The sequence below is a fragment of the Sinohyriopsis cumingii genome, chromosome 11, assembly GCF_028554795.1.
Source record: "Sinohyriopsis cumingii isolate HCF-2022 chromosome 11, ASM2855479v2, whole genome shotgun sequence".
NCBI classification, from domain to species: Eukaryota; Metazoa; Mollusca; class Bivalvia; order Unionida; family Unionidae; genus Sinohyriopsis; species Sinohyriopsis cumingii.
Window position 1 is genome coordinate 70559308 of NC_142971.1, and position 18536 is coordinate 70577843.

General features: G+C 34.2%; 1 protein-coding gene across 1 annotated transcript in view; it reads right to left on the reverse strand.

Moving 5' to 3' along the window:
- The window catches only part of LOC149788681 (uncharacterized), a 102046-nt gene that overhangs the window by 14680 nt on the left and 68830 nt on the right, over positions 1-18536 (reverse strand). The window contains exons 9-11 of the mRNA XM_089974748.1: positions 13252-13421; positions 8310-8431; positions 2698-3201 (exon numbers count right to left, since the gene is read on the reverse strand). Of these exons, the coding sequence (XP_089830874.1) occupies positions 2698-3201; positions 8310-8431; positions 13252-13421 (796 nt within the window). The remainder of the gene's footprint in view (positions 1-2697; positions 3202-8309; positions 8432-13251; positions 13422-18536) is intronic.

Genomic DNA, 18536 nt, shown 5'->3' on the forward strand with positions numbered 1-18536 from the left:
TATGTATTCAAGTCTTGTAATTTATCTTCAGGAATTAGCCATTACAAATATGTTTATGTATTCAGGTCTTGTAATTTATCTTCAGGAATTAGCCATTGAAACAATGTTTATATATTCAGCTCTTGTAATTTATCTTCAGGAATTATCCATTACAAATATATTTATGTATTCAGGTCTTGTAATTTATCTTCAGGAATTAGCCATTAAAACAATGTTTATGTATTCACCTCTTGTAATTTATCTTCAGGAATTAGCCATTAAAACAATGTTTATATATTCAGCTCTTGTAATTAATCAATATTAGCATATCCATAAAGCATTAGTTTATTTGAGTCTGCTTACAATGGATACATGTGCTTTCATCTTGAAAGAGAGACAACTACAATTATACTTATGCATGAAATTATAATTACTGCTTTTCAAATTAAAGTAAAAGTCTTTAACTCAACTTTAATTGACTTCCTAGGATCAAGCACACGTAACGATATCAAAATATGTTTGACAGCTATTTGTGCAAGACTAGGGGGAGTATAATTTGTATGTATATGCAGAAGTGGCTAGCTACTCTCACCCACTTTCCTGAAACTGGTAATGACTTGTCTCCCTTGCTATCGTGTGACCTTGCTTATCTTGAAGTTGATATTTATATACGTATCACTGATGAATTACTGTGGGAGAAGTATACCATGTAATACCAATTTTGTTAGAAGTTGTATAAAATTGGAAAAAATGACAAGATGGAACAATACGTAATTAAATATTTAGACTCCATATTCACAGAAAGAAATTATTGGAACCTGAATGCTTGGATGGACATTCTAACCAGAGTCCAGCTAATAATAAATTATAGTACAGCTTTGATGAAATATATTTTACATGGGAACATCTTGATATATTTTGGAACAACAACAGTGATTGACAGTTGCAGGAAGTTGGAATCTATTCTCGTTTTAAATGGGCAATATGCAAATTATTTGATATTCAGCACTTCCACATTTTAAAACAAAATTCCATATCCTGTTAAAATGGCATGACATAGAACATATTAGAATACAACGTTTCAGTGGTAATTGTAATAATTTCACTTAGGAACTAACACTGATAATATGTACCATTTCTGGAATATTGTTTAACACATCACATTTGATATGAAACACATCACATTTGATATGAAAAGTGGAGCCTGATTTTGCAGTCAAGGGATTTCATTTGTTATTTGAACTGTGCAAGAAATTGATAATGCAAGTTTATATTAAAAATCTGATCCGAATTAGAACAGAACTTTAGTTTACAGAGCAGTAACAAGAGCATGAAAGTAGTAAATGTAATAATTTCACTTAGGACCTAACACTGATAATGTGTACCATGCTGGAATATTGTTTAACACTCTGAAAGACATCCCATTAGATCTAAGATGTGAAAAGTGGAGCCTGATTTTGCAGTCGAGGGATTTCATTTGTTATTTGAACTGTGTGAGAAATTGATAATGCAAGTCTATGTTTCAAGTCTGATCCCAATGAGACCAGAACTACAGCCTACAGAGTAGTAACAAGAGCATGACATCAATTCACATCAATTTCACTATCAACACACATCAGTTTCAATCACTATCAAACTCCCAAGATAAAATAAACATGCATTCTAAGATTACTCAATTTCAGATTAAAACAATATGGGCTAACAAGCTCAGTAAATCACATGTAATACTAGTTTATTAATATGGATGGATGTCACTCATAATCAAAATCCTCTGACATCATGATGAAATAAGCCTGCTTTCCAGGTTTAATCCAAATAAAGCTAGAATTGTAGCCTTCTGATTAATAAAAAGCTCATCCAATCAGAAAACAATACCTAAATAATTACATCATAATCAACATCATACAAAATGATTACAATGAGAGTAGTCTAATTTCCAAGTCAGATGAAAATCTAATCAGAGATATGCCTTCCAGGATGTTAATGATCCAAGTCAGATGAAAATCTAACTGGAGATATGCTTTCCAGGATGGTAATGATCCAAGTCAGATGAAAATCTAATCAGCGATATGCCTTTCAGGATGGTAATGAGACAAGTCAGATGAAACTCTAACTGGAGATAGGCTTTCCAGGATGGTAATGAGACAATAGTATGCATCACCACCAAGAACATGATCTTTATCAAATTTTCATCGATGTTAATGACACTGGCAAGCTCTCCAGGTTTGATGAAAATCAGAGCATTAATAAAGCTTTCATAGTGATAACAAGATTAGCCAATCAGATGAAAGATCATCTCATTAATATGAACAGATCTCATGCATTATCGAACTCTAAGATATTTATTAATTAATCTTGTATTGCTTGTCAGATCAAAACCTGATCATAGTGGTGAAAGCAATTGCTGGCTAATGTGCATAACAAAAGAAATTTAAATTTCGACAGTACACTTGTAGCAGATCACATGACATTATTAAGTTCAGATACCGAAATCATATGATGTCACATGATATTATGTGATGCATTAAATCTAGTACTGCCTTCTCCACTGGGAACAGTTCTCCTACAGTTTTATCTTTTTGGGGTAGGGTGATGCCACCTACTACTTGGACACTTGTCGACCCAATAAAACATGAGAACTGCACCTCAGGAGGAATCAGTAACACTATTCACCGATGTATCAATCCTTTCCATTCAGTAATGCTGAAAACAACTTACCTCTTCAGCAAACCACGCCTGACATGGTGAAAAATGGAACATGTTATCTTCAACAACATCTTCTGATAATGGAAAGCATAGCTTATATTGTAAGTTCTGGCCAAGGTAAGATGTAATCTTGGAGAGATTCATAGTAATGAACTTTCTAACTCTGGAACACAACTTTGCATCGGGGGTATTGATGTCATCAACCACCATCCTTGTTATTCTTGCATAAACAATGTGGTTCCTACAGTGCAAGGTCAATCTATGGAAAAGGTCCAAGTCAAAAACACAACAGCCACAGAAAATGAGATTTTCTGCTGTTTCCTTCTTCTTGGACACTGGCCAATGAGCTACACAAGCCGCTAGAAGCCTATGAAATATGGGTGGTGGCAGAAACTTTCCTATAAACACACAGCACAGGACTGGTGTGCTCACCATCCTGGAATCTTGTTCAGGGGAGATAACTTCTTTGAGAGATTCCTGACGAAGCATACAAGGTGTAAGGAAGTAGTTCTCCACCTAAAAATATATTCAAAATATAATGATACAGAAAGAGTCAACAAGCAACAGCTCCAACCAGCATACCAAGCAACAAAATAAAGTAATTTAAGCACAAAAAAAATGATCTACACTGCATAAATGGATTAATAAATCAGGTATCATGTCCTTGGAAATAATTGTGTTTTTTGTGAGGGTTGTCTTTAGGTCTGTCAGATCAAGTACTTTGTGAACACAGCAAACAACAAACTTACTATTCTTTGACACACACCCCCAGCCACATGTTCAAAAGTGCTTGCCTTTACTGATCATTGCTATCTCACCTCCGTCTTTGTCGGTTTGAGTCTCAGGCTCGCCTAATGGGGTTATATAAGAAAGTCTGCCAGTAGTGCCTTGTGGGTCAATGGGTCTTACCAGAGATTTTCCCCCGAGTTATTCATCCACCAATTATACTGGAGACTACATTTATCAAAATGGTGTTAAACCCAGAACAACAACAACAAGAACTATTCTTTACTAAGTCTCAAGACATTCATGTTGGCCTTTACTGAATGTAAAAATGACTCTGTGATCAGGATTAATTCAAGGCAGGTTCGATTATATGGCTGTTTTAGTGAGTGTTATTACAGTGATCTTGTGGTTTTATCTTAGTCACATATATTAGGGCTGAAACTATTCACCGATAAATCAACAGTTTGCCACTTTGATCCACACAAGAATGCTTAAGAATTGAGTACAGCTATATTTACCTTATCATAAAATACTTTTCATCTTGAAGAGTCATGAATAATTCATAGTTTAACACTTTATTCTTCATGTCTATTTATAAATATCATCACACTGTGTATTATATACTAACATCTGTAACTTGTATCAACATCATAGTTTATATTATTCAAACATGCAAACATAAAACATGGATTATGCTTAATGGAGAATCAATATATGCTTAAAACACTGGACTAAATGCTTATACTTAAATTGTTTAATGTAATTTTAATACTTATTAAAATTTCTTTTTAAGTCAATTTATTTGTAACAAACTGCTTATCAACAGCTATGAAATCACTTAGCAAAAAATGAACAATACATGTATAATAGTCAACACTTTGTGTAGTTAAAATATGTATTTATACTGTACAAAATTTCTTTGGAAATTCAGTGTTGAGAAACTGTAACTGTTATATTAGACTTCTCAGCCTATTAACTTGTATGCTTAGACCAAACAATCAACAGGTTTCTTTACTATCCTAATCACAAACAATCCAAAAATTGTAGTCAAGGAACTCTCTTGAGCACAATTAATTCTGCCAATCCCTTCTCTTTGTGTCTCAATTATCCTATGCTACAGATATCTGTATGATACAGTATTATGTATAATAGTTTTTAGTTGAGTCATTTGGATTAATGACATATAATTATTTACTTCTGTGGCTGACATATAAAATACAAATAGTACATAAAAGTAGTAAATGTATGTACTTTCTCCATTCATAAATCATGGTCATTGCCAACTTCAAACCAAGCGCTAATTTAGTCAAAGTATGCCACTAAATAGTTGAATGGAGGTCTTGTCAACATCACATGATCCTAGGAGAACATCTGTACTCTAGATATGTCATGCATAACCTAGTTACTGACTGGCCCAATAATAAAAAAGTCAGATAATGACTGTTAAAGATCTTCACAATACAGAATAATTTGAATACCTGTAATATTTTCAATTATTTTGAATTGTTGATTTGATGTGTATGCAGTAGCTATATAAAGGCAGCGTCACATTCTCCAGTTATATTTCAGCCTTGTTAGAGTCAGAGACAAAATCTGATTTAAATTTTGTTTTTTAAAATTTCAGAGAAGAATTTAATTATTCCTAACAGATAGTACCTTCCTGTATTATTGCCAAAACAGTCATGGTCTTGGATATTTAATAATTTCTTTGGAATACCATGAAATATCCAAAGACTTTGATAACCTTCAATTTCCTTGGATTTACCTTGAAGTAAACCTTTTGGATAAAAAAAAAGTGTTTCGTCAGTGCTGCTAGCACATAAGCACATTAGAACCTTCATTCCGATAGAGTCCAGATTACTGTAAAATTGATAGAACAGTTAGGTCCATAAAATCATGCCATTGTGCAGAAAACATTTTTCTTCTTTCAGTCATACGGACCCTGACCTTAGACCTTTTGCCCCCAAAATTGATATGATTTTTGCTTACTCCAATGTGCATATCATATCTACAATATCTTTGACCTATGACATGTTGGCCCCAACATTAATATACTTTAATCTTCTAAAAAAGGGCATACGATCCAAAAGCTTTGGTAGCTGTAGGTGGTCCAGGTTTAGAGTTATTTTGTATTAAGGGACTTGATGACAGGTTGGTGGACAGAGAAGATAATAACATCATATATAGGACTTAATTTAGATCTGTGGACAGAAGTATGCTTTATGTAAAAATTTCTTCCAATGCTGCTGACTGCTGTTCCCAAATTAATTATTTTAAGGTTTCTTTACATTTTTATGGCTACTCATTTTGTACATAATTTAAAGCACTGAGTATTGCAATGCATTATTACCAATTTGGTCAATTTTTGCTGAACAGTTACTGAGTAGTTTTTTCTGTTCTTAGTAATGGCGGCCATACTGAATTGGTCACATTCTGTATAATAGTATTGGAGAAGTAGTTGTCTTATTTTTTAGCAATGCTTGCCACACTGGAAGGCATATTAGCATCTATGTACAAACCCAAAAGCCTTCAATGTTTGCCACATTGAAAGGCATATTAGCATCTATGTACAAACCCAAAAGCCTTCAATGCTTGCCATATTGAAAGGCATATTAGCATCTCTTGTACAAACCCAAAAGCCTTCAATGCTTGCCATATTGAAAGGCATATTAGCATCTATGTACAAACCCAAAAGCCTTCAATGCTTGCCACATTGAAAGGCATATTAGCATCTCTTTTACAAACCTGAAAGCCTTCAATGCTTGCCATATTGAAAGGCATATTAGCATCTATGTACAAACCCAAAAGCCTCCAATGCTTGCCACATTGAAAGGCATATTAGCATCTATGTACAAACCCAAAAGCCTTCAATGCTTGCCACATTGAAAGGCATATTAGCATCTATGTACAAACCCAAAAGCCCTCAATGCTTGCCACATTGAAAGGCATATTAGCATCTATGTACAAACCCAAAAGCCTTCAATGCTTGCCATATTGAAAGGCATATTAGCATCTATGTACAAACCCAAAAGCCTTCAATGTTTGCCACATTGAAAGGCATATTAGCATCTCTTTTACAAACCTGAAAGCCTTCAATGCTTGCCACATTGAAAGGCATATTAGCATCTATGTACAAACCCAAAAGCCTTCAATGCTTGCCATATTGAAAGGCATATTAGCATCTATGTACAAACCCAAAAGCCTTCAATGCTTGCCACATTGAAAGGCATATTAGCATCTATGTACAAACCCAAAAGCCCTCAATGCTTGCCACATTGAAAGGCATATTAGCATCTATGTACAAACCTGAAAGCAGCCAATGCTAGGGTAGTTCATGTCAAATAACATACATTTCTGTGGAGAAGAAACTGTAGATTGCTTTTTTATATTTCAGAAATGATAGTCATAGTTGATAGCAATTTGGGATCAGTTATAAAATAAGAAAAATCTTCATGCCATGATGTTGAACCAAATTTTGTCAATTTCTATTCAGTGGCATTTGTGATGAGATTAATTTTATTTTTTTAAACAGAGCAAGGTTCATGGTAGGTTGAGCCCTATATCACTGACCCTTATTGTTCTTCTTTGGCACAAGAAATGTCCTTTGATGGAGCCAATAGGCCACATAATAAATCCCAAGAAATGTCCTTTGATGGAGCCAATTGGCCACATAATAAATCCCAAGAAAATAAAGACAAAATATCATTATGGTTGGTTTTAGACTGAACTGAGAATACCGAGCTTACTCACTAGAGTGCATTCATTAGTTAATCAGTACACTGCTGGTGGAAATGTCTTACCAATTTTGCATTGCTTTGACACAAATTGACAACACATGCTAGATGATCAATGAGAGAAAATGTAAAGAAGAAAGTAGTGAATTTGAAGGAACAAATGAAGGTCCAAAACTAAATTATTTATAGAGGGGAATGATTATTTGAGCAAAGTGAATTCAAACCCCAGTATGGAAGACTCGTGATGGGCAAGGTTGACAGATCACAGGCACTTGAGTCATCAGTTTATGATTTTCTGCAATAAATGTTCATTTTTCCAGTATGACTTTACATACTCGAGATAGTTGTTATTGAATAAGATTCTACAGCAATCTGCTATCATTTTCATGTCAACTATTTTGGTACTACTGTAGCAGTAGTGGAATATATGAAGGGTGACTGACATCATTTTTTAAGATGTGAAAGATCAAAGGTAATCACATTATTTTAATATATTTTGTTAACAGGTCATTTGAAGCTTTATTACTAATGTGATACATTACAGCTTGACAGATTGGTAATATTTGTTTAAATATGATAGCCCCTCTTGCCCTAGATGTGAGGACGTTTAAAAACATAATTGGTAATGGTTGCATTACACGGCACAGATGATGAATGTCAGGCCATTACTATGACATCAACTTAGCATAGACCATGGAAGCCAAAAACATGAAAACCTTGCCAGTATAATTTCTGTCAAATTTGGCGAAATTCTGCGGAGAAGATTTCAGATGCAATTTAAAGAATTTAAATATCTATTTTATAAATGGCAGTCATATTTTAAGTCTGATAACATCTCTACTGCTGATGTGAATCTGACAATCCTTTTTGCATGGTTGCCTTCAGCTATAATATTTAAGCAGCTGTTGAGATGTATTTTCCGTTTTCATATTTGATAGTGGGTTTGTATCACTAGTACAAACCTGAAACCCCATTAAATTTGTTTACATGCTTACCAATTTTAAGTCAATTTAAAAAAATGTTGAAGATATTAAATCATATAGCTGCAGTATTCTTATTCAAAATTCATCTTTCAACTATTTAAACATTAAGGATCTAACAAGATGCAACATTTGCAAATTAAACAAATTGGAGAAGAAAACTAAAACATTCACATCAACTGACCTTCTCCCCAATCTCATTCCAGACCCTTGGTTTGGCAATGACGTTTAACTGCTCCATTATTAGTAAGATGTGCTGTTTGTTGGCATGTAGCTCTGGATGCTTCTCCTTTGCCCAGATAGCATCTGTAAAAGAAAACCAAATGATTCCTAATCCACTGGATGCTCTAAGAGGACCAGGTTATGAGGCACTTTTGAAAACATGTAGTTTCAAATATCAGACTTATCCTTATGGATTTAAAATCAGGGTTATCCTCATGGATTTAATATCAGACTGATCCTCATATATTGAAATTCAGACTTATCTTCATGGATTTAATATCAAACTTATCTTCATGGATTTAATATCAAACTTATCCTCATGGATTTAATATCAGACTTATCTTCATGGATTTAGTATCAAACTTATCCTTATGGATTTAATATCTGACTTATCTTCATGGATTTAATATCAGACTGATCCTCATGGATTTAATATCAGACTTATCCTCAAGGATATGATATCAGACTTATCCTCATGGATTTAAATTCAGACTTATCTTCATGGATTTAATATCAGACTTATGCTTATGGATTTGATATCAGACTTATCCTCATGGATTTAAAATCAGGGTTATCCTCATGGATTTAAATTCAGACTTATCTTCATGGATTTAATATCAGACTTATCTTCATTGATTTAATATCAGACGTATCCTCATGGATTTAATATCAGGGTTATCCTCATGGATTTAAAATCAGACTTATCTTCATGGATTTAAATTCAGACTTATCTTCATGGATTTAATAGCAGACTTATCTTCATGGATTTAATATCAGATGTATCCTCAGGGATATATCAGATTTATGCTCATGGACATAATATCAGACTTATCCTCATGGATTTAATTTAAGACTTATCCTCATGGACATAATATCAAACTGATCCTAATGGATTTAATATCAGACTTATCTTCATGGATTTAATATCAGACTTATCCTCACTGATTTAATATCAGACTTATCCTCATGGATTTAATATCAGACTGATCCTCATGGATTTAATATCAGACGTATCCTCATGGATTTAATATCAGATTTATCCTCATAGATATAATATCAGACTTATCCTCACTGATTTAATTTAAGACTTATTCTCATGGATTTAATATCAGACTTATCCTTATGGATGTAATTGACCAATTCAATTCAGTCATATTTACATTCACAAGGTTGCCATGATACGGAGGAGAATGAATATAATGACTTTTCCCATTGCAAAGTCATATCAGCATTTGCAACAAGTCTTTAAACCTATAATATTTGATTATGGATGAGTGCCAAATAAGTTTTTACACCTACACATAAACTTCCTATAATATAAGGTTATGGATGGGTGTCAAGTAATTCTGTATACATTTACATAAACTTCCTATAATGATAGGTTGTGAATGCGTGTCATGAAAGTTTTTATACCTATACATAAACTTCCTATAATGTTAGGTTATGAATGCGTGTCATGTAAGTTTTTATACATATACGTAAGTTCCTATAATATAAAATTATGAATGAGTGTCATGCAAGTATTTATACCTATGCATAAACATCCTATATTTTAAGGATATGGATGAGTGTCATGTAAGTTTTTATACCTATACATAAACTTCCTAAACTATTAGGTTATATAAGTGTTTTGGATGTTTTCATACCTGTACATAAACTTCCTATAATTATAAGTTATGAATGAGTGTTATGTATTTTTTTAATACCTATTAAGTCAGTTCTATCTACATGCCTGACTGGTACCTCACCTCATATCCCATTGCATTACTGGTACCATACCTGATATTCCTATGCCTTACCTCTACCTTTACACTGTATCTTTATGCTTTATTTGTACCTTACCTCACATTCCTTTGTCTTACATATACCCTTACCTTGTATCCCTATGTTTTATTTATACTCTTACCGTGCATTCCTGTCTTACTTATACCCTTACCTTGTATATCTATGTCACACTCATACACTTGCCTAGTATCCCTATGTCTTACCTATAACCTTACCATGTATCCATCTTACTTACACCCTTATCTTGTATCCCTATGTCTTACCCATACACTTACCTTATATCCATGTCTTACTTATACCATTATCTTATTTTCATGTCTTACTTATACCCTTTACCTTGTATCCCTGTCTTATTCATACCCTAACCTTGTATCCCTATGTCTTACTCTTACACTTATCTTGTATCCATATGCCTTAGATGTACCTTACCTTGTATCCGTGTCTTACTTAAACCATTATCTTGTATCCCTGTCTTACTTACACCCTTACCTTGTATCCATATGTCTTACCCATACCCTTACATTGTATCCCTGTCTTAATTACATTGTTACCGTGTATCCTTATGTCTTACTTACACCTTTACCTTGTATCCCTATGTCTTACTTACACCCTTGTCTTATATCCCTATGTCTTACTTATACCCTTACCTTGTATCCCATGTCTTACTCATACACTTACCTTGTATCACTATGTCTAATTACACCCTTACCTTGTATCCTTATGTCTTACCCATACCCATACCTTGCATCCATGTCTTGCTTACATCCTTACCTTGTATCCCTGTCTTACTTATTCCCTTACATTGTATCCCTGTCTTACTTACACCCTTATATTGTATCCCTAGGTCTTACCCATACACTTACCTTGTATCACTATGTCTTACTTACACCCTTATCTTGTTTCCCTATGTCTTACTTACATCCTTATGTTGTCTCCCTGTCTTACTTATTCCCTTACCTTGTATCCCTGTCTTACTTACACCCTTACCTTGTATCCTTATGTCTTACCCATACCCTTACGTTGTATCCCAAGTGTTACTCATACACTTAACTTGTAACCATATGCCTTACTTGTACCATACATTGTATCCTTATACCTTAGTTAGCTTTGCCAGATTATTTTTATATCTTGCTATCTGGATCCATTCTTTGCTTTATGACATAATGTGGCTCATACATTTTCACTTACAATAATACAGCTCAAACTGTTTAAGTTTTTTTATAACCAGGAATCACCACATGATGCCAACTTTTGTATATTTATGTAGATTTTTATTCTGCGGACTGACATACTGATGCCAGCTTTTGTACTGTTGTGTAGATTTTGATCTTGTGGACTGACATACTGATGCCAGCTTTTGTACTTTTGTGTAGAGTTTTGGTCTTATGGACTGACATACTGATGCCAGCTTTTGTGCATTTGTATAGAATTTAATCTTGAGGACTGACATACTGATGCCAGCTTTTGTACATTTGTATAGATTTTGATCTTGTGGACTGACATACTGATGCCAGCTTTTGTACATTTGTATAGATTTTGATCTTGTGGACTGACATACTGATGCCAGCTTTTGTACATTTGTGTAGATTTTGATGTTGTGGACTGACATACTGATGCCAGCTTTTGTACATTTGTGTAGACTTTGATGTTGTGGACCGACATACTGATGCCAGCTTTTGTATATTTGTGTAGATTTTGATTTTGTGGACTGACATACTGATGCCAGCTTTTGTACATTTGTGAAGATTTTGATCTTGTGGACTGACATACTGATGCCAGCTTTTGTACATTTGTGTAGATTTTGATTTTGTGGACTGACATACTGATGCTAGCTTTTGTACTTTTGTGTAGATTTTGATTTTGTGGACTGACAAAATGATGCCAGCTTTTCTACTTTTGTGTAGATTTAGATCCTGTGGACTGACATACTGATGCCAGCTTTTGTACATTTGTGTAGGTTTTGATTTTGTGGACTGACATGCACAACATTAATATGCATAGGATTCACTTATCACGATGCTCACAAAGACATTTCAATGGTACATACATTTATTGAGTTTATTGGGAGACCTATTTTGAAAAAAAAGGGAGAACTGATAATTTATTGTAATTAACTGTTAATACAAACCATGGAATCTTCAAAATTTATGTCATAATGGCTTCATTCTGATACAGTGAGATACCCTCTCTGAAATGCAGTCACATTTCTTATTTTCATAAGCATAGGTGAAATAGAGTGAAAATAAAAATGAAACAAACTAAGAGCTGAAAATTAAAAGACACCTATGCATGAAACTTGGTACACACAATAAGGTTACTTTCCCAGAAATGCACCTGTGTACCAATTATTATGTTGAAAAAGAAACATATGGTTGAAATGAGCATAAATTTAATCATAAAACAATTGTAAAATTGATCTAGTATTGAAATGATTGAATTAATACTGAAAAGAGATGTATCCACACACATTTTCATACGTCTAACTGAAATAAATTGATTGATTTGTATGTGTAACAGACACCTAGAAACAGAAGAGTCACTGATCTATGCAAATTAGGTGATAAAGACCTAGTTTTTGGATGGTTTAGTTATTTTAATTAAGAAGGATCAATAGACCAAATTTCATTAGAAGAAAAAGCGTCAATATAGCATACTGCAATGAATAACAGTAAATACAATAGTCACTGTGACATAAAAATTTGGTAATATATTGTTCTTGTTGTTGTTCAAGGGTTTAATGCCATTTTTCAGCACAAGATAGGCTATACATGGCGGCCAGTATAACTGGTGGAAGAAGAACCCTGGAAAATCCAGGGAAGAATCACCAACCCATGAGAAGCTACTGGCAGGCTTTCCCACGTACCCACGCAAGCTGAGCCTAGGACTTGAACCCACACAGACAGAGGTAAGATGGCAGTGATCCGGAACGGTGAGCGCTTTAGACCACATGGCCACTCGGAGCCCCTTTGGGAATATGAAAACTTGGTCTTGGTAATATAAAACTGGGTCTTGTTATCCTAGTGTTCCTAATTTATTTTTGTAATGATGAATCTTTTATGCTATTGAGGGTGTAAGGCAGACATGTTATGAAAACAGGCAACAAAAAGAAATTTACAAACCGACAAGTTCTAAATGAAGGATTCCTTTCTCCTTGAAGTCAGACCATTTCTGTGAGACAGCACTGCCAACAAGACTTTCTGGTAGGTTAGGTTTAACATTGATGAGGGATTTCAGGGCATCAATCAACCATATTGGGTCCAACACAATATTGTCTCTCAATACTTCAACACTGAAAAGCATAAGTATTTCACACGATTTAGAATTATGTAATTACACTTTATGTTGTGTAAAGGTAGCAGTATAACATGATTTGGAATCAAGCAATGACTTTGTTTCTGTTAGGCAAAAAAAACCAAAAGTTTCACATTGCACTGGTTTTAAAATCTGGATAGGTAGGTATTTTTTATATATGTCTCTTTTGAAATGCAATCTAAACAGACCCAGCATATTTTCTGAATCTTCAAACTTGTGGACTTTTAAAAATGCAGTCCTAACATACCCAACAAGATGCCTAAGTGGGTCTGATATTACATACATGTGGTTTTCATATGACAACTTTGCAATGCAAATTTACATGCATGGGCAAGAGAAGCCTCAAGGACAGTGTTGCTTTGTTCCCTATCAATGTTTAGCATTATGTGCCATCATTAGCAGCAGTCAATATGGGAGGAAGCCATTTAGCAGAGTTTGCAGTAATTTGTGGCAATAGTGAGAGGGAAGATGATGAACATGCAAATTAAAACCCATGTATACAATCAGCATTGCACCCTGGATACAATGTATACAATCAGCATTGCACCCTGGATACAATGTATACAATCAGCATTGCACCCTGGATCTTCCTACATTATTCACAACATTACACTGCTTACAGTCCCATCCTTAGAGTCATACAACTACATTGGCATTACACGGGGAGACGATCTGTGCAGACTCTGTGAGTCATAACTTTGGGCACCACTGAGATTTGCAACTATGCGAGTTGCAGTAGCTTAGTGGTTAATACATGAGACTTCTGACATGGATTGTCGGTCCTGTTCCCCCCAAAAGCCTGGATCAACTAACAAATTTCTCAGGATTTTTTAAGGTGATTAGTTTTTTCCTCTTAGTGGCTAAATCTGAAACTTTCAGTAAAAAAATGAGGTAATCTTATTGAAAGATACAAATACAAAATATCAAATTTATATACTTTGTAAGTAACTGCATTGAATATATGAAATGTCTTGAAATAATACATAATGCATGTGAACACGTACAATAAAATGCGACATCCAGCAATGCATATCCCACAATGAGTGCTTATATGAAGACTCCGATTGGAAGTATGCTATGGTTCACCGCTCTCAATTGTCATAATACATATGTGAACATCTTTTCATATGCTACAATTTGTTTCCAAGGTAAGATGCAGCAAGACGAATATGTCTCTGTGTAATGTGATTAGACCAAAATATATATATATATATATATATATATATATATATATATATATATATATATATATATATATATATATTTGTAAAATGTTATTGGTGGATTTCCGAGTCTTTCCTTAGTGCAAATAATTATCTGAATATTTGGACAAGCAGCAGCTAAACAAAGATGAAGCGCACTGAGGGATGGTGTTTATGGCAATAAAAAAAGAGGCTGTCAAATACACTATTTTTGACTAAAATAACCTGTTAAAATGCAATAACAGTGAACTAAAATATCCGTTAATTTTGTTATTACATTATCATATTAAAATACATGTATTGACCATGTTCTGCTCTTCTATTATCTCGTATATATTGGCATTTAGGCAACCAGGATCACATGAATAATAATTTGAAGCTCAACCATACATTAATGCTCATGAAATCTTCAAGAATTATTTTAATACCTAACTTTATCCATTGACAGGATACAAAATAAACATACTCAGTAAGTTACCATTCTAGTAGTCAAATTCTCCCCCCCCCCCACGAAAGTTTCCCTGTGGAATGTGTGCCCGAAAGAATTGACTAGGTCATTTCTTCCCCATCTCCAAAACAACTGGCTAGCCATATCTTTCCTCCTCCAGCTGAATGGTTTCTCCCTGGGGAAAGAATTGGCCAGTTTTATTATTTCCACACTCCAATTACACCTTTTATACATATGAACAATTAGCAAAACTAAATTAACAAAAACAGATACTAACTTATTTTAAGAATTTAAAAAAGAACAAATTCCCTCCTGGAGCTGACTATATTTGTTTTTAAAACCAAACATATTAAAATAAATATTTATTTTAGAACCTACTTTATTAATAAAATTTATATTAATGCTCTTTTTTCACTAAGAAGGTTTTTAATAATTTATTTGGATTTTATATATAATTAGAATATAAAATGTGGAAATATACCTAAGTTAAGTTCTCACATGAAAAAAATATCAGTGTCCCAACTTGTTAGATTTTATTATCATGTGTAAAGTTTAATAACTTTATTTTATTGAAATTACTAATTAAACAGAAAAGTTTTGAAAAGACAAACTAGTAAACATTTGAAAAGACTGCCAACAACACTTCCAAAGAGGCCCCAGCTGCACATGGATTAGGAAAACAAAAACATTCATAATATCAGAACGAAAAACTCTGTCTTCAATCCTCCAACAACAAAACAATGCAAACACAGCTGCAGGAAAATGCAAATCACTTTTATAAAGTGACCAAAGTATAATTTACATAAGAAATATTCAGGCCCACCAAAACTGCGGTTTGTATGAGGTTATGGGAATTGTATGTTTAGAGCTATAACCTTGCAATTTCAGAAAGTGAAGAGAGCTATGAAATTAGTCTTAATTGTATTATTGGATATACGCACTCCACCAAGGTTACCAAAAGCTTAGCAACTACCTTAACAACAATGTAAATAAGTATTTACAGGACAGTAATGTGGAGTCAAATACTGTGCAAGCAACTGATGCTGAGCATCATCACTGTTATTCACAGGGATTTATGTGTATGGAGCTAATTGATCAAATTCCAAAGAAGTTAAGCAATATGACTAGCTGAAGCACCCAGATCCTTTTTCTTTGGATGCTCTGTCAGTCTGGAATTGATTTACAAAACCTTCCAAATAACCATTTTAATTTGCAGTGTTAGGTTGCTAAGAAGAACATTAATTAAAAGTTGTGTCTTATGTTGTGTCATTTGTAAAAGATTATTAGCCTGAAATTGTAGTCTGTAGTAATGTAAAGGCTTGTTTGAAACAAATCCTACATGAGACTGTGTTAAGTCAAACATGTATTATATTTCACATGAGACTGTGTTAAGTCAAACATGTATTATATTTCACACATGAGAATGTGTTAAGTCAAAAATGTATTATATTTCACACATGAGACTGTGTGAAGTCAAACATGTATTATATTTCACACATGAGACTGTGTGAAGTCAAACATGTATTATATTTCACACATGAGACTGTGTGAAGTCAAACATGTATTATATTTCACACAGGGGCCTTAAGCAGATTAAGAAAGATTCCATTAATAAAAAAAAATCAATTGCTTGTAACGGGGAAAGAATCCATTAGCTGATTGTGTTCCACCCAATTGGTTTGGAGGTGGGGTGGGAAGGGAGAAAGAATCATCTAGCTAATTCTGCCTCAGCCCCCTAAAATGTTAAGTGACCCATCACATGTATGATATTTCACATGTGGGCATTACGCTTATTACCAAACAGACCATTTAATGAAAAGAAACTAATTGGTTGTGGGGGTGGGGGAAGAAATAACGAGTTGGAAACTAATTGGTTGTGGGGGTGGGGGAAAAAATAACGAGTTGGAAACTAATTGGTTGTGGCAGTGGGGGAAGAAATAACAAGTTGGAAACTAATGGTTGTAGGAGACAGGGGAACAAACACACAAAAAACAGAGGGGGAAATTCGTTCTCCAGGGAAACTTTTAGCAGAGGGGGAAGGTTGTTACACTGGCACATTATAACATGAACTATTGATTGCAACAGTTTTCAATGAAATATTTATTGAAGACAAGGATTACTGTACAATCTGTTTACTTTTAGTTCAAGGATGGGCATAAAATGTGTTGGTTTTATTATAAAAAATACAATAAACAGCAGAAAATCGAAGCTCTGGTTATATCCATTACCCTAAGGAACCACACAAGGGTACATCATTGTTTCACTAATTTGCTGACAGAGACCAGTATAAAAGTAAAATGGTAAGAGTTTTTGTATTAAATATCTTAGACAATAATAGCTACTCTAGCCAATCAGCTAGATTGTTTTGGTGTCTTATCTTTTGGTACTCTTTTACTTTTCTTTCAAATATAAACAAGTTTATTTTCGCTTTGTCTTCTTCAATTCATTAGTATTCTGCTCAATTGATTTCATTATGCTTTCCATTTGCTATACTTTTCTATGCAGCCATGCCCACCACCAATGAAAAAAAAAACGAAAATATGAAATTGTCGATCCATAAGTCCTAAAGGTGTGACACATCTATCAAGTCATAAAGGGTGGCACATCTAACATGTAAAGTGGTGGCATATCTATCATGTAAAGGGGTGGAACATCTATCATGTAAAGTGGTGGCACATCTAACATGTAAAGGGGTGGCACATCTATCAAGTCATAAAGCGGTGGCACATCTATAATGTAATGGGGTGGCACATCTATCAAGTCATAAAGGGTGGCACATCTATCATGTAAAGGGGTGGCACATCTGTCAAGTCATAAATGGTGGCACATCGAACATGTAAAGTGGTGGCACATCTATCTTATAAAGGGGTGGTACATCTATCATGTAAAGTGCATTTAAAAGATTATTGTTGGCCTTTTTATGTGGTCTCCACCCAACTGCAAAATAAATTTAAGGTTATTCAAATCATAATGGGCAAGGTCAGTTGTCACATGAGATTTTTGCATATGAAATGTAGGTCAGTGTTATCCTGTATGCCCCTCTTTACACCATCAGAGAGCCATGGATATGTAATGTTATCCTGTATGTCCCTCTATACATCATCAGAGAGCCATGTCTATGTACTGTTATCCTGTGTGCCTCTCTATACATCATCAGTGAGCCATGGCAATGTAGTGCTATCCTGTATGCCTCTCTATACATCATCAGAGAGCCATGGATATGTAGTATTATCCTGTATGCCTCTCAATACATCGTCAGAGAGCTATGTCTATGTAGTGTTATCCTGTATGCTTCTCTATACATCGTCAGAGAGCTATGTCTATGTAGCGTTATCCTGTATGCCTCTCTATACATCATCAGAGAACTATAGCTTTGTAGTCTTATCCTGTATGCCTCTCTATACATCATCAGAGAGCTATGTCTATGTAGTGTTATCCTGTA